The sequence below is a fragment of the Ictalurus furcatus genome, chromosome 24, assembly GCF_023375685.1.
Source record: "Ictalurus furcatus strain D&B chromosome 24, Billie_1.0, whole genome shotgun sequence".
Taxonomy (NCBI): Eukaryota; Metazoa; Chordata; class Actinopteri; order Siluriformes; family Ictaluridae; genus Ictalurus; species Ictalurus furcatus.
The window spans coordinates 10,682,212-10,699,246 of record NC_071278.1 but is presented as its reverse complement, the minus strand read 5'-3'; the positions used below and the strand labels follow the sequence as shown (position 1 = coordinate 10,699,246).

The window sequence follows — 17,035 nt, the reverse complement described above, 5'->3', positions numbered from 1 at the left end:
ACGGTAATTGCAAAATCACATGCGTTTGAGGCGACCAATCTCTAATGTGTGCCTGGCTGCTTGATGAATTCTGGCTACCTCTAAGTGTTTGTCAATCTTTTAGTGTTGTTTGCTCTCACTCACTCACACACCATCCCACCTAACCTTGTCTGCTCACAGCACACGCACGCACGTCATACTTAGGATATTTCCTCCATTTCCTGGCTATCCTTTCCTCTATTACTGCTGATAGTGTAGCATCTAATCTGGTCTATTTTCCACACAGCAAGTAGATAGACGTAGATGATGTTTGTTCTGTTTGGTTGTGCAGTGCCGTCCGGAGCTCCGGAGAACGTGACGGCCGAGGCCATGAGCTCGACACACATGCTGGTGACATGGGGACCTGTTCCAGAGCCGCAGCAAAACGGCAATATCCTCGGATATAAGGTAGAGACCGAATACGCGAAGCCGTCGATCCGTGGTCAAGGCCTTTACCTGGAAGGATACTGGAAGGGCAAGGGAAAAAAAAAAACAACATTCTGAATACATTTAGAGGTCCTCAGCTCTACTGCATAAATGTTTTTCACTTGGTAAAGGCTTGACTTTCATGCATGATCACACCCTCCCAGGCCCTTGGATCATACTCCATATGATGAAATGGCTTGCAAGTGCAGAATCGTTTTCCCCCTTTGAGGAGAAGGCCTTGTGCATTCGCATTTCCAGCAAATCAGCACGTCCCTGCTGTTTTGTAACTCCAGCTGGAACCATCGTAAAATGTATTTTATTTTTATTTTTCAATCTGAGCTGAGAGAGGTCGTCTCATTTTGCTCGCCATGTTCAAACATTTCCTCAAATTCGTGTGATTTCAAAATGGAATAAAAACAAATACACAACAAGTAATCCACAGTGAGCATAACGATAAGAATGTATATTTTATTTGTCAGTGTGTGGTGCAGTTTTCTGACCTCCCTGGGCATTTGAAATGCTTTATTTTGCCTTCAAAACTTTATTACGAACACAAAGCTAGAGTTGAGGAGTCGAGGCAGGATGGCAAAGAAGAAAAAATCATTCTGAAATAACTTTTTGTAGCTTTTTGTAGTCACGAACTACTGTTCAGTTAACCCAACATTAATTATTCTGTCTTTCATTATGAATTATTAATATTAATGTTAATTATTAATGATTCATCATTATCGACTTGTGCATTAAAAGAGAATGTGCAATGCTTTCTGCTGTCTCTTGGTGATGAACTGGGCAGTAAGTGCACTCCACTTATGTATGGAAAGACAAATATTTGTGGTGGAAGAAGCAGCTGTTGGCTCGGCGCATTTTCGTCTGTCTAAAGTCAACATTAATTAAGACATATAAAAAAAAGAAGAAGGTTTCACCTGGCAAATGATCGGGACTTGCTGATCTCAGTATCCAAACTCAGATCCCAGTAACTGAATTGACCTGAATGTTCTTGGTGTTTGCGTTTGTTTAGGTATTGTACCAGGAAAAAGACTTGGGTACGGAGCCACAAGTGCACCTGGTGAAGGGGAACCTAACGCAGTCAGTGTTACTGCGGAACCTGCGCAAGTACGTGCAGTACGAGATCCAGGTCCTGGCCTTCACACGCATCGGAGACGGCCAGCTCAGCAGCCCTTCTGTGCTCGAAAGGACTAAAGATGATGGTGTGCAATATTTGTCTAAAATTCATTATTCCCATAAACATTGATAAAGGAACATTATACTAAAATTTTTATTTATTTATTTATTTTATTACACATGGCACTACATTTCCAAGCCTTTATTTAAAATGAGGAAAAATCGACTGCTTAAAGTGTTCATCCATCTGTCTGGTAATTTCTTAGGGTGCGTCTCAATCAGCTCTCTAGCTCTCTAGGTTATGAATCAGTATCTGGTGTACACAAGTTCATGCACTGGTAAGGATCCTGGCTCGCTCCACATCGGGACACTGATGACTCAGTTTCCAGCGACACGACTACGTACTCGCGTTGTAAAACGTCACCACTGGCATTTATCAACAACCGTCAGGACCGATATCTTTCTGACATTATACGTCATATAAATTTGTTAACTTAATCACACGCGTTTCTGTCATGGTTCTTCAAGCAGGATCGTATCGAAGCTAGTGGATTTTTAGATAGATAAAGGTAAAAATCTCTAACGTAAATAATAATCATTTGAGAGCCACAACGACGATAACAAGCTTCTTACATTTGTAGACGAAGTTGAGCTGAGAGTTTGTCCGCCATTTTTATTTTCCGAGCTGAGAGACTGCAGATAATATGATGTAATTTCCAGTAAGGGAACATAGTGAGCATCAATGCTCCCTGGTTTTTGTGGTGCATTGTGGGATTTTTTAGGGAGTGGACGTTCCCGTGCACCGGAAGGATTTTGTGATTGAGACAGCCCTTAAAATGTCCGACTCCCTAACCAGTGCCCTGACTACTGAACCAAATTATGCATAGCAACACCTATATTTTAGGTTTACATGATTAATTAGGCAATGAATGTACCTAAAAACAAATGCCCACTGTGTGTGTGTGTGTGTGTGTGTGTGTGTGTGTTCATTTCAGAGGAATAGCTTTATCGGTTAGAGTCTGTTTTAGAGGGAAGTGTTGAGTGTCGTTGTGGAGATTAAAAGTGCCTTTGACACGTTCTTGATTACTAGAGCAGGAGCTGAGCGTTATGACTCATCGGCCTAAGACTTTTATGTGCACGCTCCTTGACCAAGCGGTCTCACGTTTTATGAGATGTCAGATGTCTCGCGTTTTATGAGGCGTCTCGCGCTCGTCGTACCAGAAGTGGTCAGACTGATACAGCTCTAGCTTTAATAAAGTGGAAGACTTGAAGAGGAAGAAGCCTTTATTTGTCAAATATACATGACAGCACAGTGAAATGCTTTTCTTCTCAGATATCCCAGCTTGTTAGGAAGATGGGCTCAGAGCACAGGGTCATGATACAGCACCTCTGGAGCAGAGAGGGTTAAAAGGGCATTGCTCAAGGGCCCAACAGTGGCAGCTTGAACCCCCAACCTTCTGATCAATTACCCCAGAGCCTGAAAAAAAAAATCCTGCCTCTCCCTGTCAGTTCTGCGGCGTACCGAGAGAGTCTGTGTTTGTCTTCTTCATGAGGCGAAGATTTGCGTTCTCTGGATTTATACACATTCGTTTGTTGCTTCTCCCTGCTCTGAAATTGCCTTCTAGTGCTAGGTTCAGTTATGCTGCCAGACAAACCGATCTGTTAAATAAAAAGATCAATGTTGCAGCAACCACTGCTGCTTTTAGTCAGGATGGCCTGTGAATGCGTGTGCCATGGATGGCAATATGAAACACACTGTGAACCAGCAGTCTAAATCTACACAGTGAAAGCTTCCAAAGGGAGGTCTTCTGTTTGCCATCTATTACAAATAATGATCATTGACTCAGTCAGGATTTCCCAAACACATCACCACAGAAACTAATCCACAGCACATTCAGGCTTATGCACACACTAGGGACTCGTAGAGCGGTCAAGAGAGGCGTTTTATTTGATGTGCCGGGTGAAGAAACTACCCTGGAGTTTACCCTTCTTAACCTAGAGACGTGCTGACAGCTATGTCAGACCGTTCTTATCAAAATGCCATGTGCAGCCTGCGAACGTTTATCTAATATATATCTCGTAAAAAGTCCAGTACGTTCATAAAGCTACGCTTAATTGAATCAAGCACTTGCACTCGAAAATGTGGGGCACTGCATGTAAATAATCCAGGCACTAGAATCACTTGGTATATTAGAGTTTAAATATTCCTTTTAGGGATAAGAGGTAATGGTGTGCTGGTGATATTGGTGGAGCAGTTTTAAATGCATCTGGGTCATGTTAATAGAGTAGCTCTCTGAACGTGTGAAGTAAATAAATGAAATAAATTTGAAAATAGTGGCAGCACAGTGGTACAGCGCATAGCTGTACCTTTGCCACCTCGCAGCTCTAAGCTTTGATCCTGAGCTCATCTTACTATGTGTGGAGATTTGTTGAGGTTTTTTTTTTTCTTGTGTTTGGCTGGGTTTCCTCCGGGTTCTCCAGTTTCCTTCCACCTCCCAAAAACATGTGTGGTAATAAATTTAAGACACAGGAAAACACACGGGTAACAGAGTATGTAGTTTATTGAGAATCACTATCATATGCCGGGGAGGGAACAGGAATTGTCGGGGAATAATCTGTAGGTGAAAGGCAATATAATATGGTGGTGTGTTTGTAGCAAAGCTACTATCATCATCAAAGGAAAGAGTAATCGGCCCCTCTACAAAGGTTATGGAAAACAGTTGAGCCTCAGTTTGAGTAGAAGCATGAGCATAGGTCACTGATGGACTGATACGATAAGCGGGAGGATCAGGAAACCCTGGGGGTACAGGTGAAGAGCAGAGACATTCTAGCAGAGCTGTAACATCCACTTCCAAATGTGCCAGCTGATGACGTAGATATTCACCCAGGCCTGTGAGATTGAGTAGCTGAGACAGAGAAGTTTGGTGCATTGGTTACTTTAAACTGCCCTCTAGGTGTGAATGAGTGTATGAATGGTGTCCTGTGGTGGACTGGTGCCCCATCCATGATGTCTTCCTGCTTCGTACCCAGAGTTCCCCCTGGATCCACTAAAACGAAGATGAATAAATGAATGAAATATGAATATTTACTCTTGCCGTCGGACATATCATCTCAGCTCTTCTCTTATGAAAGAAAGAGCAAGGCTAAAGCAACAAGCCAGTGTCTGTGCTCACTCAATCTTGGTGGCAATTATCTTTGTTTGCCTTTTTTTTTTTAAAATCCCCTCCAGAAGAAGACTCGTTAAACTATGATGTGGAAATATAACACACAGGCAGATACAGTCCTGCCTTTGCAGCATTTACAGATATTGCAGGATTTAAAAATAAATAAATAAAAAAATTTTATCACTGCTGGAGTGCAGTTGCTGGTCCCCCCGTAGCTCACTCGCTACGTCAAACACCCTGTAATTGAGTTTTATCAGGCCATATCAGCAAAACTTGATGGCAAACCAGACATCCATCCATTCTCAAATCTGGTGATCCGATTAGGAGCAGGGTCATTAGCAGTTTCACGGGAAGTAAAGATGTGTCCGAAAGTGCTTTTATTAGCGGTGCTTTATTATAAAACAGGCTACATGGCTGATTTTCTAATTAGGGAGTAATTAAAAGGAAATGTTCTTTTCATGATTTTACGCATAAACAACACTCGCACTCAGCTAAGTCTAATCTCTGGAACATCCACTGAAACCACAGTGCAGCTGATAGCAAGATGATGGATGCAAGCAATACACAGCGGCAAGAAGAGACGCATCAAGAGAGCTCACTATACAAATACAACTTCTCTTGTGTGTGTGTGTGTGTGTGTGTGTGTGTGTGTGTGTGTGTGAGAACGCACGTCCCTATGGCTTCTAGTACCATGATGGCAAAAAAGCAATACAAATCAAATCTGTGTTGGATGTTTTAGATTTATAAGTGCGATAAATGCCAGGAAGTGAAATACAGAGCCGGACTAACCAACCATTACAGCCCGACAAATCCGTGGAGAAGTAAGCAAATGGTCCAGAGGAGGCCGTAGATTTGAGAGATTTTGATATAGTGTTGGGTGTGTACCAGAGAAGGGCAACAAGCTCCCATTAGACCTTGCAGTCTAGTGTGTTCTGTTTGTGAGGATGTTCTACTGTGTTTGTGAAGTACTGTATTATCAGGTTCATGCCCACAGGGTGGTGTTCAGTTTGTGGATCTATAGGGGGTACTTTTGAAATAGGGCAGACCATATTTAAAGGATCTCTTTCTAACAGGCCCTGTTTTGCTCAAACAGGCAGCTTGTGTACATCAGAAGAAGGCACATCAGGACCTAGCCTGAGGTCCTCCAGCCTCATCACTTCCCAGCCCTAGGCAACACGCTTCCCTAAACCTGCACAAAATTATTTAGGGCCTGTATTCTTCTAGCACAGCCCACTGAATCTCAAGCAGAGTTTGAAAATGAAGACACATCCATCTCTCTGTTTGTTTGTCTGGAGTTTTTTTTTTTTTTCTTTTTCCTTTTCACATGGGTTTTCATAGAATCTGAGAAACTATCCTGTCACTGATCTTGGTGAACCGCTGCAATTCGCCTGGCATCCTCAGGCGAGCGTACTGTAACTCTATCTGCATATAAACACACAGAGATAATAAGCTCTCTGAGATGAAGAGCAGAAGACTCATTCATCTCTCACTGAAGTCAGTGGTGGATTTATTGTACTACAGTCACTTAAAAGCAGTCTTGGCAGCTTTGCATTCTCCATCCGCTTGAGACGCTTTGTAATCTGCGTTTTTACTAGAGATGCACCGATGTATCGGACAATAATAGTTTAAAAACATCCGATGATCAGGGCCGATTATATCCTGTCAATCAAAAGAGGGCGGGAAAACACATCGATTTCGTGCTGTGTGTAAAGAAGATGTGTCTTGTGTGGAATGATGACAAAGCTGCAGTGTATAATCTCTGTAATCTCTGCACTGATAACATTTTACACTGGACGCTGCAGCAGTGAAGCGGGAGTTGCGGCGTCGAGTCTAATTTTTTTTTTTTTCCGAGCTGAATTAAAGGGCCAGTACACTGCTGAGAGATTTAAATGAAGATGAGTTGACAAAAAAGTATATATTGCACAGAAACATTTATTTGTAGAGTAGTGTATTTCATATCCAGTTAATGTTAATATATAAAAAAAATTGATATTATATATGACCAGTTTGATGTTCAGTGATGAAGTAGAAATGCTTTTGTTTGTGGAGAGTGAATGTGAGACTAACAGGAGGATTTTAGTATTCAGTCAATGTTAATATGAATTAATAATATTCAATAAATTAATAATCTTACTTTAATCTTCAGAATTTAGTTCATGTGTTAATGTTAATTAGAGTAATGTGTTTTTTTGTTTATGAGACCAGTTACTGTGAAACAACTTGTTGAAATGGAGAGAATAACGATTTTATTTGCATTTCTTTCAGAATCGTGTAATTAATTATTATTCATTTAAAACAAGGCAGAAAAGGCAGAACTATCGGTATCGGTATCGGCCGATGTCACTCTGAATAATCGGTTATCGGTATCGGCTGAGAAATTTAGTATCGGTGCATCTCTAGTTTTTACACATTTATTATTCATACCTTTTGTGAAGGCAGGATTAGTGGGACAAAAGTGAGCATTGGGTTTACGTGTGAATTATTGTTTCTCACGTCAATAAGACAGACTAGTTACAGTTATATTGTACTGACGTTTAATGTCTTCTCCTCTGTTTGTTGTTTTTAGTTCCAGGGCCGCCCATGAGACTGGTGTTCCCCGAGGTGCGTCTGAAGGAAGTCAGGGTGGTCTGGCAGCCTCCAGTAGACCCGAATGGCATCATTATGGGTAAGAGAACACTGACTCTGAGAAAATAGTCAAAATAGTAGTGTTTCGTTCCAAATCTCATGGGACCACGGTATTTGAGGAAAATCACAAATGCACCTGAGGAAGTAGTAATCTTCATGAGCCATCTGCTTCACGTTCTGTAATGTGAAGCCTGAGCTTGTTGTTCCTCACCTTATGCAAGCGAGAGCCTACTAGGATTTTGATCTCCAGCTGAGTTCCATCTGGCCTGGAATGTTGCAAACCCACTGCACCTGAGATTAAAACCACATCTGTATGGTTAGGGAGCAGGAGACTGAGAGGAGGGATAACACTGCTTTAATAAGATTATACTGATTAACACCTCATAGTGTTGTTGAAGCTCAGAATAGTCAGCTGGCTCATCACACCACTGCTACAAAAACAAGGCTGACTTAAATCTCTAGTGCTGCTCGAAATTCATCCATCCATTCCTTTTCGGTACCGCTTATCCTACACAGGGTCACGGGGGACACCCTTGGACAGGGTTCCAACCCATTGCAGGGCCTAATCGCACACACACCCATTCACACACTACAGACAATTTAGAAATCCCAATCAGCGTACAACGCACGTCTTTGGAGAAAACCCCCCGAAGCAGAGGGAGAACATGCAAACATCGTGCACACAGGACATGAAGCACAAAAAGGGTGGGCGGATGTGGATCAGGTGGTTGAGCAGGTTGTCCACTATTCGTAGGGTTGGCGGTTCGATTCCCAGCCCACATGACTCCACATGCTGAAGTGTCCTTGGGCAAGACACTGAACCCCAAGTTGCTCAGTTAGCACCTTGCGTGGCAGCTCTGCTTCCATTGGTGTGTGAGTTTGTGTGTGAATGGATGAATGAGACAGAGTGTAAAGCGCTTTGGATAAAAGTGCTATATAAGTTCAGACCAGTTACCATTTACAATAGCAGAACTTTATTGATATGCACAAGGATGGTGCAAAAAATATGATTGGCCCGTATGAGACTTGATTTTTGTATTGGTTTGTTTTTCTTCAGACCTCTGACACTGCTTTAAGTCATGTGGGTTTTGGTTTATTCATAGCCAGTCTTATATGTAGTCTGATTTCAGAACGGCTTCAAAAGACGTGCTCTATGAAAAATCCACCGGGCTAAAAAAAATAAATCAGAGCGAGCAAGCATTACGGGGAGTTTGCTTTTTGAATTTTCAGCAGCGAGAATAATCCTTCTTAAACCTGTCCCCAGCTTGTTCTCTCCACAGCCGAACACTCCCTGACCTGAGAAACCATAAGTCTAGGTTTCACGCGAGCTCACAGTGTAAAGCCTCTGAGCCGAACAAACGTCAAAGCGGACGATTCCTTCGCTGTGAACCCTCGTTAATTACCTCTCTACCTTTCTTAAACGAAACAGTGTTACATGTAGGACCCGTTTTATTTCTTTCTGCTCTTGACTCTGTCTTGCAGATCCTTACTTCAGACAGTGTATGTACAGGAATAGGTAGGTAGAGGAATACTTTGGCGAGATCTCGTTCATTTACACCTCATGTGTTAGAGTACACATGAGGTGAACGTCCATGGTGTTACTGAGGTTGTAGCATGGCTTTTCTGGAAGCACTAGGGATCAGAGTGGAGTAGTGGAGGGAGTAGCAGAGGAACAAAACATGTTAGGCTCGTGTTAGAAATCACTGTCCAGTGATTTCTGGTGGAGGTTTGACAGAGCGTAGCAAGTGCAGTCCAGCGACCCAAACCATCACGCAGGCCTTTGGCAGTCCTGATTTTATCCTCATGCAAAGCTAAACTCAGTCTGTTTTCATGCACCACAACGCCGTGGAAAACAGAGCTTTGCACAAACATATTGAGGGCATATACAGTACGGGCGTGTATATAGCGAGGAGATGGATGTTATTTTTCACGGTCCCTCATGCCTGGAGTGGACATTAGGATGAAATACCAGTCCAAGAGTATTGCATGCTGCACAATGTGAGACGGCCTACCTTATTACTGTACAGCCAAAGGGGCAAAGCACCGAACAAACACACGGCATGATCGATGTAATAACGTTTCATCTCTGACTCGACCACACTCGGCCCACGCATTCTGATCTACAGAGTTCCTCAGCAACGTTAGCGTTTGTTTGCCACACTTGTGGCTGCTCCTGACGCGCTACCCAGATGGAAGATTGAAGAATAATGCGACTAGCCGTGCCTTCCTTCTGCACCTCTCAGCTGGAAAACAATGACTGTTTTAGAAACGGAGGGTTAGCAAACGCTCCCGTTTAAATATTATTAGATTGCGTTAGCGCACAGTATGAGCTAAAGTGATAAACAAACATTTTGTACAACAATACAATGCAGTGTTTGTGCTGACTGTGAACTGTGGGTTGTTGTTTTTTTGTTTTGATTTTTTCTTTAGATACTGATTAGGGAAGGCTGAGAAAGGGAACGGCTGGTTCATTTGAAGTTAGTGATAGCAGAGCAGATTTTCCAATACAGCGAGAACCTTTTGAAAGTCATTCATCATCCAAATTGTCTTACCGTTGTGGGAGTTTCTGAAAGCAGGTTTTACTTTCAAACAGTTGTGTGGGTTTGATGAGGAAATTATTTAATTTAATTTTTTTTTTAATTTCCTCTGCTTTTGTTCTTTATTCTTTCTTTTTTGAGTTTTTGACTGAGCTGTTTTGAGCATCTGCTTAATTGATGTTGTTTTTTGAGGGGGGATGTGTTTGTTGGGGGGTGTTGTTGTTGTTTGGGTTTTTGTTTTTTTTCAATGTAGACACAGCAACATTTATTCCAAGTGTTTCAGACGAAACATTTATATCCTCATGCTGCCTGCTTTTTAGGGTATCAGGTAGCATACCGGCTGGATTCTGGAGATCCGAATAAGTTCACCACGGTGGAAGTGGGCGCAAACACCACACAGTTCACGGCTAGTGGCTTGCTCCCCGAGTCGGCTTATATCTTCCGTATTTCAGCCAAGACCCAGCAGGGTTGGGGTACAGCCGCACAAGCTGTGGTCATCACTACAGAGATCAGAGGTGATTCTCTTTCTCTCTGACCCTCTCTCTCTCCTCTCTCTCGCTCTCTCTCTCCTCTCTCTCACACACACGCACAGAGTATATAGTGGCCATCAATCTTTACAGGCTGCTTTATTTTCTGCCCTTGACAGGGTCACAGTGCTCACATCACCCTTAGAAATACTAGCCTTTTGAGCCAAGTTCATTTGTTCTCTTTTGCTAAATAAGGCAAATGTTTGAGTTAATCTATTGAAGACCTTGCAGTTAAGCTTTTTTAATCAGATTAATGACTAAATCTAATCTTGATGGAGAAAGGCTTGGTTCTGCCATAGTGTAAGGGTTTCTTTCTTCATTTCGGAGACAGCTTTTAAAAGAAACTCAAGAAATAAAGTCATTTTTATACCGTAGAGCAGACCTGTTTTTAAAGAAATATCGGGGGAAGGTGATGTGGTCGGTGATGCAGGGGCCGAATGAGGCTTTTTCGTTCGTTTGCATGATCTGCATCTTTAATAGTGATCGATATTGCCCACCTTTAAATAAACAATTATGCCTCTGTGCATCGATTAGAAGCATTAAAATTGATGGGGCTGGTGCATTGTAGTGCTTCACAGGCAGGCCACTGCACTGACTGATGCAGTGTGATTAAGACTAGTCAGCGAGACGGGTCTGACCTCTGCACTCCTGTTCATCTCTGTCTCTCTCTCTCTCTCTTTCACTCTCAGAGCGGCCGCAGCCTCCACTGCAGCTCAGTGTACCCCAGGACCAGGTTCAGTCACGCCAGCTCAAGTTGGACTGGGTGCCAGGGGGAGATGGGTCTTCACCGGTTCGCTATTTTACATTGCAGCTACGCCAACTGCCCGATGGAAACTGGATCACACACTCATCCTCCATCAGCCACAACAGCACCTCCTATGTGGTGGACCGGTGAGATTTTCTTTCCCCCTCCTTCTTTCTCTCTCTCTCTTTCTCTCTTTTCCCCTCCACTCGTTCACACAGATTTGTGCATACTCCAGAGATCCAGCTCAAACTCCATCGAAGGCAGTTTTATCGCTCTAAACTTCATAAACATTTCCTTCATGTTTCTGTCTCAATGTTCGGCCTTGCCAGGCTGACAGTGTGCAGTAAGAGTTATATGCCTGGAGTGTTATTAAAAGCTTCGCGGGCCTTTTCTTTTACCTCCTGTAGCGATTTATGATGCTCGAGCCCCGTTTGGAAAGCCGAGACCACTCTGCATTGTCGGGCCGCCGGTACGCCAGCCCTGCATTTGAATTACGCTTGAGCCGCCGCTGTGATTATATGGCCAGTCAAGTGGCATTTTATATGCATTCAGAGGCCCATCTTATCTTGATTATGATGACTCCCCTCCCTCTGTTTAGGACTTTCTAACCCATCATCTCTTTATCGCCTTCTAAAGGGTTGAATAGATTATTTAGGCCTGATTTGTGGCTCGGCTCGTTTGGAGCCCTGGAGAACTTGCACACTGTGAGGCTTTTCGAGTTATATTTCCTGTCCGGCTAAGCAGAAACCTCATACATATTCACTTCCTAACAACACTTCTGCGTGTGGCGAACATGTTTGAATAGGAGTTTCAACAATGTGCCGATTAGATCTTTGATTTGAACTCCATGACAAATGAACTGATTTTGAAAAGAGTTTTGATTGCAGAATTTCCTTGGATATGAATTTTTTTTTTTTTTTGTGCTTGGATATACTTGCACAGATAATGAGGTTTGTCACTTGTTTATAACAGGCACTTCAGTTGTAAAGTAGTGGCCTTTGTTTCAATGGCCTTAGATTTCAATGTATTGTGTGAGTAAAGTGGCACATCGTTGACAATGGTAAAGGTCTGTGTCCAATGTGCACAATATCCCCAGGCTGAAGCCCTACACTTCATACAAGCTGAGAATGATGGCGACTAATGACATCGGTGACAGCAAGTATAGCCGAGAGACCGATGCAATTACAACTTTACAAGATGGTGAGTATAGATGAAGATGTCGCTCGTGTGCCCTCTGGTGCTTCCTGATACAGTATTGATTCCAATAAAAGAACTGGAGAAGAGCTGGACAAGCCGCTCTTATCTTTCTCATAGTCTAGGACCATGCTGTGCTATGGAAATCGACTAAAGTCTATTGTTCCTTTTTGACAGCTTATTGTGAAGCACTTTGAGCTGCATTGTAAATGTACAAACAAAAAAAGGTGCTACGTAGTAAACACAGCTGTTACGGGTTTGTTTTGACAGGCGGCGCAGTTCCAATTAATGGCACATTTGTATTCTGAACCACACACACAAAAAAAAAAAAAACATTCTCATTCAGATCCAAGCCAAATTTGTGAATCAGTTTCACCAGTCCAAAAATATTACGTGCATTTTGTCACACCCCTCTTCATCTCCCTCCACTGGTTTCCTGTAGCCACCCGTATCAAATTCAAGGCTTTGATGCTCACATACAAGACCTTGTCTGGAACAGCACCGCTCCTTGAGGCTTAGGTTCCCTCACGCAATCTGTGATCGGTTAACGACCGACGCTTAGTAGTGCTGCTCAGCGTGGCTCAAGGTCAGTTTCCAGAACCTTCACACCGGACCGCAGAATCTTCAAAAAACAGCTAAAGCCCCACCTCTTCCATGAACACCTAACTAACCCCTAAAACTCCAATCCCACATTATTTTAAAAACACGTACTCTGACACTTACACCTCTACTCTGCGCACTTTGCTTCTCTAGAACTCAATGAAAAGATCTTGTACAGTAGCACTACTTGTATTGTTCTCCACTTGATATATTGTTTTACTTGTATTTCCTCATTTGTAAGTCGCTTCGGATAAAAGCGTCTGCTAAATTAATAAATGTTCATTTTGTTTTGCTATTTGATGCCTGAAATTTGTCATCAGCATGAAAGCAGGTCATGGTAGGAGAGGACCTGGACATGGAACAACAAAAGTGGCTTGCCTTTTTCTTTGTATACAATTTCCATTTTGTCACAGTGCTGAATACTTTCAAAATAATGAATAGATGTCCCACTTATACAGTATATATATTATTTATTTATTTATTTATTTATTTATTTATTTTTACTTGCTACCTTTCACCTGACCCACACTACAATCATATTTGCTCCAACGCCTTTTGGAATCCACATTTACAGTACTTCTGACCTGTGATTTTTAATGTGATTCTTAATGTCCTTCTGACTACGAGCAAATCCACACTCCTTCTAGCAATTCCACTGGTACTGAAGAAACCCGCTTATTTATTTTGCTCTGAAGCAAAGAAGGAATTAGGAAGAAGGGAAAACAAAACCGCATCTAAACAGAAGAGAAAATGCTGCAGCTTTTCGTGCTCGCTCAGTGCTCTCCACTCGACTCCACATATCTTCAGCTCGCTGTTCAGTAGAGAAAGACAAACAACTCATTAATATAACAATGCTGCAGACTCCCGCTAAACCACGCTCCCACCTGCTACACTCGCAGGGCCTCATTTATAAAACATTCGCAAACACGGATTTGATCTAAAGATGGTCGCATGGTAAAAAAAAATAAATCACCTCTAAATAACGATTTATAAAATGAGCATGTGGTGATGCAGGTTTCCGATCTGACATAAAAACTTTTCCAAGTGGCCATTGCAGTGTGTGGCAATAATTAACTCTGGACTCTAATGACTTTTATTTAAATAGCAGATGTAATTCTTCCGTTGCCTTGACAACAAATGATGGGCTATGGAAAATCTATAAATACTGGTTTAATTTTTTTTTTTGTCTGAAGATATAAAAATGGCAAATATTTAGGTGAACTCTCTGCTACTTGGTCCAATGCACTTAGTTTGTTGTTTATTAAGGACAAATTAGGTTGTACATGATCCAGACACTTTACTAAAAAGGTCAATTATGGCTGCATTAGCCCTTCTTGAGGACCTGACAATGAGAGACACTATACAGAGAACATACACTATATGGCCAAAAGTATGTAGACACCTGACCATTACACCCATATGATGGCCTTCATCAAACGATTTCCCAATTTCTTGACCTCAACCCCATTGAACACCTTTGGGATGAACTGGAACACCGACTGCACCCCAGACCTCCTGATCTCTCTAAAGCTCTTGTAGCTGAATGAACACAAATCCCCCACAGCCACGTTCCAAAATCTAGTGGAAAGCCTTCCCGGAAGAGTGGAACTTATTAGAACAGCAAATAGGGATTAAATCTGGAATGAGATGTTCAACAAGCACATATGGGCAGGTGTCCTGTGCCCACATGCTTTGGGCCATATAGTGCTGGTTTTCTGATTTGGTGCTGTACCTGTACCTGTGTGAGTGCTCTGTACCTTGTGGTTTCTGACTACAAGTTCGCATAAATTTCAGACTCACTATGACACCTTTTGAGCCGTTTTTATGTGTGTGTGTGCGTCTGTTGCTGAAAATGCTGTTTATGCAAATTAGTGAAATAGTGGGCGGAGTGGAGAAACTGGCTCACACGCGCTTGGTTCCACGGAAATGTTTGATTTATACATGTCGCACATGCGTACATTCAATCGTACACCCGTTTTTATATATCGTTCCTAAGCAAATGCCGAGAACTTTTCTTAAGAATACATTTCGAATGAATTTCAGGTGTGTTTTATAAACAAGGCTCTCTGGACTGAAATCCCTCGATAGTTTACTAGAGGTTAACTAAAGGGCTAGTTAAAGTAGCTAAAGTATGTGACAAAAATAGCTCAGAGGTTAATAAATCAGAAGGTCATGAGAAGGCAAAATCCTGGCATTGCCAAGCTGCCACTGCTGAGGCCTTGGGCAAGGCCTTTAACCCATAACTTCTCAGTGGAATAAATTAAATAAATGTGAGTTGCTCTGGATAAGGGTGTCTGCCAAACGCCATAAATGTACGCAAATGGTTGTTATGGTATATTTTCAAAGTTTTGACTACTGATGATATGAACTGTTATGGATATGCCCGTGCAAATTATTAGTCTAAAAGTGAAATCCAACTTGTATTTAACTGACAAATGGGCTTGTTGATTTAGCACGAGTTAACTGTAAGGCTAGGTAATGTTTGGTAACATTTGTGATATTAAGCCGGGGAACTTCAGTCTTATCTACAAACGACCAGGGTGCCTGCACATTTTTCATTCCAGCTCAATAGGGGCCAAACCAGCGCTTTTACAGAATTTCCACATGTATAATCAGCTGATCTTGGCCTTCACAGACTATTAAGTGTAACCCTGTTTTGCATAAAATTAGAGATCCCTGTATTAGGCTATTTGAGATTGGAAAAAAATAAAGTATATTCATAGATCCTGTTTCTTTTTATTTCCTGGCAGTCCCGGATGAGGCTCCTGTTATTCAGTCGGTGAAGCCCTCCACCACTACCTCAGTTCTGGTGCAGTGGCAGGTACGATTGCACTTTTTTTTTCTCCCTCTTCGTCATCCCTTCTAATAAGATTCAGGAACTATTAAGTGTGCACAGATGCATGTTTACTTGCAGCGTTTCAAGCAGACCATTCAAGTCTGAGGAGATGGGCTGGCTTGGTGGAGATAATGGTCCGTTAAATCCACGCGTTACAGCCATTATCTGTTTAATTATCTGGTTTTCATTGACGAACGGCCCTCTTCGGCAGGACGTGCCGAGGGGCTTGTCGTGGCTCGCTTGGTATTCGTCCCGCAGCTTTGTCTATCTCAGCCACATGAAGTATTGATAACACATTTTCATGAGGACTCAGGCAGGACCGCGATAATTATTACCCACGCAAACACCAAAGGGATATTAATTAGCAGCCGAAACCTTTCTCCGCTGACTTATGAGGGCAGGCTGGTCTGTCTGTCTGACTGGCTGCTTTATCGGGGGCGTCGCCTGCTTGATTAGTTCCAACGCAGAGCTTTTGTTAATGAGCCACCAGCCCAGAAATAAAATTATTACCATCTGCTTCACAGAGTGGCTGCCACACAGACAGCATGCAGCAGAACCCATCCCTACCGCCCGTCTATCTTCTTTTTCCCACTCCCTTGGACCAGGTCTTTAATAGGGAGCACAAGGTCAGCGAGGGTGTATGTGACCTTTAATTTAATCTGCAATGTTGCAGCCACCAAAGGAGGAGAGCGTGAACGGAGTGCTGGTGGGCTACCGGCTGTATTACCGCGAACTTCAGTATGACAGCATGCCGCAGGAGGCCAAGAAGACCATCAACAGCACTTCAGCACGGGCAGACCTGACAGGTAGGGGCCAGGCATCTAATGTGCTACATACACACGCTGACCTCTGAGGCTGAAGCAAGTTTCAAAAACAAGTTCTTAATATCATGATAACATTGAGGTTATACAACTCTATCTGACAGTTCTGTGATTATTTTAAAGATATTAAGCCATGTTGCATTATTTGAACATTTGGCGTAAAATCTTTCACATAGTGACACTTAATGAACACATTTATAACAGGGTGACACCATGGGGTAGGGTGTAGTATGGCTGTCTCACAGCTCCAGGATCCCTGATTCGATCCTGATTGCTCGGGTTGCTCTCTGTGTTTTTAACATTCTCCTCATAATGTCCACGTTGGTTTCCTTCAGGTTCTTCGGGTTCTTCTCGCATCTTTTAAACATGCTGATCAGTCGATTGGCAGCAGTAAATTGCCCCGAGTTTGTGAATTTGCGT

At 42.5% G+C, this 17,035-nt stretch overlaps 1 protein-coding gene across 2 annotated transcripts in view; it reads left to right on the top strand.

The window, feature by feature from the left end:
• Positions 1-17,035, top strand: part of sdk1a (sidekick cell adhesion molecule 1a) — a 275,242-nt gene that overhangs the window by 233,156 nt on the left and 25,051 nt on the right. For both annotated transcript variants that reach the window (XM_053612689.1, XM_053612688.1), the window contains exons 26-33: positions 311-426; positions 1,463-1,652; positions 7,297-7,395; positions 10,213-10,407; positions 11,109-11,310; positions 12,261-12,364; positions 15,709-15,779; positions 16,468-16,600. In XM_053612689.1, the coding sequence (XP_053468664.1) occupies positions 311-426; positions 1,463-1,652; positions 7,297-7,395; positions 10,213-10,407; positions 11,109-11,310; positions 12,261-12,364; positions 15,709-15,779; positions 16,468-16,600 (1,110 nt within the window). The remainder of the gene's footprint in view (positions 1-310; positions 427-1,462; positions 1,653-7,296; positions 7,396-10,212; positions 10,408-11,108; positions 11,311-12,260; positions 12,365-15,708; positions 15,780-16,467; positions 16,601-17,035) is intronic.